Source organism: Bipolaris oryzae (genome assembly GCF_000523455.1).
Source record: "Bipolaris oryzae ATCC 44560 unplaced genomic scaffold scaffold_229, whole genome shotgun sequence".
NCBI classification, from domain to species: domain Eukaryota; kingdom Fungi; phylum Ascomycota; class Dothideomycetes; order Pleosporales; family Pleosporaceae; genus Bipolaris; species Bipolaris oryzae.
The window spans coordinates 23,674-30,179 of NW_006911505.1; the positions used below are offsets into that span (position 1 = coordinate 23,674).

General features: G+C 49.7%; 3 protein-coding genes across 3 annotated transcripts in view; 1 reads left to right on the top strand and 2 right to left on the bottom strand.

Moving 5' to 3' along the window:
• COCMIDRAFT_41040 (uncharacterized protein) overlaps positions 1-2,145 on the bottom strand; it is a gene marked incomplete at both ends in the record, with an annotated part of 3,745 nt that extends 1,600 nt beyond the window's left edge. The window contains one exon of the mRNA XM_007694625.1: positions 41-2,145. Within this exon, the coding sequence (XP_007692815.1) occupies positions 41-2,145 (2,105 nt within the window). The remainder of the gene's footprint in view (positions 1-40) is intronic.
• Positions 2,146-3,298: 1,153 nt separating this feature from the next.
• Positions 3,299-4,489, top strand: COCMIDRAFT_108184 (uncharacterized protein; the record flags this gene model as incomplete). The annotated part of the gene is made up of 3 exons (XM_007694626.1): positions 3,299-3,546; positions 3,599-4,079; positions 4,130-4,489. 3 exons carry the CDS (start codon positions 3,299-3,301, stop codon positions 4,487-4,489), a joined length of 1,089 nt encoding a protein of 362 aa, XP_007692816.1.
• Positions 4,490-5,616: 1,127 nt separating this feature from the next.
• Positions 5,617-6,396, bottom strand: COCMIDRAFT_108209 (uncharacterized protein; the record flags this gene model as incomplete). Its single annotated transcript, XM_007694627.1, has 1 exon — positions 5,617-6,396. The coding sequence occupies one exon, from the start codon at positions 6,394-6,396 to the stop codon at positions 5,617-5,619; it is 780 nt and encodes a 259-aa protein (XP_007692817.1).
• Between the last annotated feature and the right edge of the window lie 110 nt (positions 6,397-6,506).

Here is a 6,506-nt window from a genome sequence, read left to right on the forward strand (position 1 = left end):
CAGCTCTTCAGCCTCTTTCCATCGCCCTTGGCTCGTATACATCCTCGCTAGATTGTCCATGCTATTCAGCGCGTCTGGATGCTCGTCGCCAAGCATTTTCTTCCTTGTCTGCATCACTTGCACCTGCAGCACTGCTGCTTCCTCATACCGTCCGTCACTAGACAGACTCCTAGCACACTTCCATGCAAGATACCATCGCTCGTCGTTATTATCATCTATCGGACTATGCGACAAAGCATACTTGGCGTGTGGAAGCAGTCGTCTCCATTTGCTTCTGTTACTATAGTTATCGTTTGGAAACACCCGAAGTAGCTGTGTAATAGCGCGTTGAGTGAACTGTATAAGCTGTCGCTGCATTTGCAGCCGCTCGCGCAGGGATTGATGCACTAATCGATGAAGATCGAGGGCAGACTCCGCAGGTCGCCTAGTGATGAGCGCGTACTTGTCAAGTAACTTGACAGCATTTTCTCTTGCTTGCATCGAGGCTGCTTCTAGAAGATCGAGCGAGATGTCTTTTCGATCCACGCATGCAACAAGAAACAGACAGTCTACAGCGAATCCTTGATCCCGACTTATTTGGTCTACGGAAAGAAAAGTTGTAATAGTTACAGGGTCTTTCATACTAGAATCTAGTAAAGTTAGTCTGCATGTAGACAAGTCACCGCTGTGTTCGCTAGCGAGTTCTCTGTACTTGTTCAGTCGTGATCGATACTCTCGCACCGCCATATCGCTAGCATTCATGCAGGCCGCTGCTTGCATGACTGCCAGAGGGAGATACGATAGCTCTGCCAGCAAGTGTTCGGCTTCCTGCTGCTCAATGTTCGCAAGTGGCCTCGCTAAGCGGACTTGCAGCATCTTTAGCGCTGCGTCTAGTGTCAGCTCTCGCAGCTCTGCGACGTTCTGTGGAGCGAGCGCCTGAGCTGTGTCACTGTTCGTTGTTGTGAAAATAACAGAACATAGCGTAGACTGCGGCAGACAGTCGACCAGGTCTGCGGCTTCTGTCGTGGTCGAGCTGCTAGATCGCAGAGTGATGTGCTCTGCGTTGTCGAAGATCAGCAAGCATTGTCGAGCACCAACCTCTACTAAACAGCGTTTTATAAACTGCTTCATGTCGGCCTGATCGTCGTCCCAGCCTAGAACACCAAGCTTCTGCGCAACACTTGCATACGACTGGTAGAGACTATCTTTGTCGCTTGCGTCCATCCAGAAGACTGAGCAGCTTTTTCTGTTCTGTCTTGTCCTGTGTGCAATCTCGAGCGCAAGCTGCGTCTTGCCTGTTCCCCCAGGTCCGACGATCGCTAACGTAGTAGTGGTCTGTTCGTTGGTGAAGAGCTTTGCTTCTAGCTTGGCGAGCTGTGACTCTCGACCGACGAAGCGGGGGTTTCGTGAGAACGGGATGATCGACGGTACGTTATCACCTGCCTCTATTTCAGCCAGCAGTCTGCTTCGTGCACTCTCCTGTCCTTCGCCATAAACGGTGGGCATAGAGATGCCGAGGATCCCAAGCAGGCAGTAAACAGTGTCTTCTGCTTCAGTTGTTCTGCGATTTTCGGCCCATCTCTCTCGCTCGGATATAGGGAACAGGTCCAAGGGGCAGTTGTGCAATGCCGCAAGTGGGATATTGGTGATCTCGTGTATGAGCTGGTCGAGCGATGTTTTGTCGCCTATGCGTCGTCCTTCGCATGAGAAGAACTCAACGGAATCTGGCGCGATAAGCTCTTGAAGCGTCCATCCCCGCGTAAACCATGCGCTTGCACGGAACGACGCCTCCCAATCGCTGCGTTGGGCTGGCTTGGTCGTGGTCGACACTGACACATCTGACAAGAAGACGTAGCATCGTGCCGCATTTTTATACCACTGGAACATTGAGTTGATCGACTTTGAGAGCTCAGCGAGATTCCACTTGTCAATGCAACAAGTGTCGATCCAGAAGTACTGCAGCTTGTCCTGAGCTGCCTGTTCGGCACAAAATACAAGCTTTTTATAGCTTTCTTCCTTCTCCCTGTAAGCTCCGCTCTGAATGTCGTTGAAAAGAATCTCGGAACCGCTCCATCTGTGCGACAGAATGGCGTAGGGTGGAATCGTTTTGCCATGGAAATCTGTCAGGACGGGCCTTCCCAGCTCGTCAAAGTGGAGAAGTCGCATGGTGTTTACAATATTGGCTTAAGTTCAGGAAAGGCGAAGTGCGAATAACTTTGACAGTGTCGAGAGTAGAAAGACATAGTCGTGAAAGAGCTTAAGAGCAGAGATAGCTTATGCTGGGCTGATGCGAAGGCTGCCTAGTGAGGCAGTGCATGCGACCAGGCGCCACAGCTTCAGCCCTTTTGGCATAGCGCAGGTGTACATCGTAGGCCGCTAAGCGTTCGCAATCCAGCTGTGCCAGCGTTTTAAATCCTTTCGCTAATGCGAAGGACTGGCACACCGAGCCGGAAAAACTCGGAGCGCATCTAAACAGAGGCTGCATATCTTTACAGTATGGCTCAAGATTCTTTAGCTTACTCCAAGTTATATACAATCTCCGAATAGGCAAGTAGAGCTTCTATAAGAGGTAAGACAGGGGTGTTTTGGCGTTGCACCTTCCCAAGCTTAACACAAAAGACTCACGTATGCCCCTTAGATCGCTGTAATTTTACTATTTAAGACTTGCGATAGATAGAGGTAGATATAGCAAGCATAAAAATGTGTATTTATATCTAAGAGCCTCTGCGGCTTGGGCGTAAGGTGCTTGGGCCGTGTTGGTGGTTCGTTGCGGAGGGATGTTCGACCCACAGGGATGGACGTTACTAAAGTAGCATTAATTAAGCTAGTACTTATTAATTGTGAAAAGCTACCTCTCACTTATTTAGATAGCTAGCAAAAAAAGAACACCCTCGCTTGAACTAAGTGTATCTATAATAGTTTCTAGAGAGCGACTTAACGTCCACTAAGTGGATAAAAAAATCGAACTGAATCTCTCCAGCGGGGAATCGAACCCCGGTCTCCCGCGATCTGTCAATTGCTTGACAAGCGGAAATACTGACCTCTATACTACTGAAGATGCTAAATTGGGATTGATAAACGATTGACATGGCGTGATGTCAATATACACATTGAAAAAAAAAAATGCTCGCGCGAATGTACGCTTGTCCCATCAGCCACAGTTACGTTATTGGCTCTCTGCCTGTGTGGCGCGGTTGCTGAGTCAACCAAAAGCAGCCAAGGTTCGATTGATCCGTCCGATTGCGCGAGAGCGACGGCTTCCAACCAACTTCACGATGCAGCACAACGTAAAGCTATGCCCATATCGCAAACAGTTTTAATGAATTATCAGAACGTCACGCCACCCCCGAGATTCACAGATGACCCGTTGACGCCGCCATCGACCGCGAAGAAGCCATTTGCAGAAGCGCATCGTGTTATCGCTCTTTTCAAACAAATTCACGCAGGAACTGACGCTGAGCGAGACGCGCGGACGGAGTTTCAGCTTGCAGACGGAGAGTACGATCAGATAGAGAGCACGCTTCAACAAGACGATGTGCTTTCGGGATACGTGGACGAGAAGATACGGTGAGTAGACTTTAGAAACGGCAGAGGTTACATCTAACAGAGTTTGCGCCAGGTATGACTACGACGAAGACAAACGCAAATTAGTCGTTCGCATGCCTACCGAGATACACGAACGTTTCATCGACAAAGTGGAGGACGACATTCGGAGCCAGCTAAAAACAATACAAAATGGATCAGGCAAGAAGGCAGAATTCGCGCAAAAAGTGCATCCTGCCCGATCGACCCATATACGTCTCGGCGATAGCATGTCGTCTAAATCGAAGTACGAGCCAGACGCGTCATTCAGGCATAAACACGCACAATACCCAGGTGTTATAGTTGAAGTCGCGTACTCGCAGAAGAAGCCGTGTTTAGGCAGGCTAGCTGAGAATTATATATTGGACTCGGATGCTAGCATACGGGCTGTTGTATGCGTACACATTGAGTACGGCAATAAGGAGTCGCGCAAAGCAACGTTGTCGGTCTGGCGACCCAAGTTGTTCAATACTGATGACGGACTTGAATTACAAGCTGTAGAAGAGGTCGCAGATGTGGTAATTCCAACCCTCTTAACAATATTCGAAAGTTTCTGACGTTCCTCAAGGCTTTTCGCGATGAAGAAGGAAATCCCGTTGATTATCCTGGCCTACAGCTCCGCCTCAGCGAATTCGCCTACGAAGGACTCGCCCAGAAGGAAATGGGTGACGAAGACACACTTGTCCACATTTCTGGAACAAAACTCTGCGAATACCTTAATGCGGCAGATGGCAAAGAAGAGAAAGCACTAGGCAAGCATGTCTTTGCTAAGGAGGTCAAGAAGCGAAAACGGTCGGAAACACCTCCGGAAGAGATTAGAGCGGGAGATGAGGCAATATACGCCAGGGAAGAGGAGAGAGCAGCGAAGCGCACAGATCGTGACATGGACTATCAGGATAGATCATCGACTAAGAGCTTTTCAGACTAGAATAAAGCAAATCCCTTCATAGCAACGTACGAGCAAGACTCCGACTATATTGTCTGCCTCTCCTGTATCTCCCGGCCCCGTGATGCCCGATGTATCTCTATTTGCTTCATTGTGCCTCTGCCCTTGATCACCTTTCCAGTGTTATCTCTGAACCCGTACTTCCACACGTGCTCGTCCGGATCATCTCCGGGACGGAAATCTGGGGCCGTTCAAGGCGGTAAATAAGGATCGGTCGTGTACCGCCACTCTTGCTCGATTGTGCGGCGCATAACTTACTAGAAGCGATGCAAGCTGAGTAGTAGAGCTGGAGGAGAGGTGCTCTGCCGTGCTATGCGACAAGGCACTCCTCAAATCAAGCGCGGAGGTGACGACAGCGTTGGTCATTTTCCAGTAGCGACTGTTAACTGTTTTCACAAGAACAAGACATCTGCGCATCCCTCTAAAAGTAACGTCTGTCCCTGCGGGTCGAACATCCCCCCGCAACGAACCACGAATGTTGTTCAACCATGTTATACCCACCTTGCACAATCGTATAGGTTCAAGTTAATAAGGTTGTATTTTTTACCTTTATCTCTACCTAGTGCAAGCTCTATATAGTAAAATTACAGCGTTGTAGCTTGTGTTCTTAAGCTTCTTATCTTTAGCATAGAAGGTGTAATATCAAAACACCCCTGCTCTCTCTTAAGTAACACTATCGCTTAATACTTCGGAGCCGTCATAGGATACCTTAATAGCGGTATAATATAGTCCCGCTCTTAGAAACGTGTGCAGCCCTGATCTAGGTGCTCTCCGAGTTACTCCGGTGCGACGTGCCAGTTCATCAGATTGAGCGAAAAGAGTTAGCGTGCTGACACAGCCAGTATTAAAAGCTTAGTGGTATGCAATATACACCTACGCTATGCCAAAATGGCTTAAGCTGTGGCGCAAAGCTCCAGAGGCTTCGGCTAACCACTATTTACGTGCATGGTCACCTGCTGCCTGTCCTTAGAAGTCGGCTAGAGATAGACACCACGGCACTAATATTATATAACTACATGCTAGTTGATGTAAGGATAGACCTACCTTAATGTAGGTATATGTAATATATAAGTACTGCAAATATGCTTCTATTACTCGTGATTGCTTATCTATTTCACCTCACAAAACCATATCCTCCCTGATCCTACTCCCATGCCTACTAGAGCCCCACTCACGGCTGACCTTGACGGTCGATACTCAGACGGTACCCACAGTACATTGCTTCCGGCGCGCACAATCCAAACCATATCTGGACTTAGACTGATATTTTGGTACTGTGGTTTTGATGCTGTCATGTCTGTGCTAGTAGAAACCTGGAAAGGAGGGATAGCGATGATTCCAATTTCTGTATGGAGGGAAGTACCCGTAGAGTCGAAAGATAAGTCGAAAAGAACTCTCTCAACCTCAAGAGTGTGTATACACGTCCCACTGCTCGCGTCCCAGATCTTGACAGTCCTGTCCGAAGACGCTGACGCTAGCCGGGTCGAGTCGTGCGAGAAGGCCACCGACCTAACATGGCTGCTATGGCCCTCGAGCGTGTGCACACACGTCCCGCTGCTCGCGTCCCAGATCTTGACAGTGCTGTCGTCTGACGCTGACGCTAGTTGGGCTGAGTCGTGCGAGAAGGCCACCGACCAAACAGTACTGCTATGGCCCTCGAGCGTGTGCACACACGTCCCGCTGCTCGCGTCCCAGATCTTGACAATGCTGTCCCAAGACGCTGACGCTAGCCGGGTCGAGTCGTGCGAGAAGGCCACCGAGTTAACATTACTGCTATGGCCCTCGAGCGTGTGCACACACGTCCCGCTGCTTGCGTCCCAGATCTTGACAGTGCTGTCGTCTGACGCTGACGCTAGCCGGGTCGAGTCGCGCGAGAAGGCCACCGACATAACAGAACTGCTATGGCCCTCGAGCGTGTGCACACACGTCCCGCTGCTCGCGTCCCAGATCTTGACAGTGCTGTCTGAAGACGCTGACGCTAGCCGGGTCGAGTCGTGCG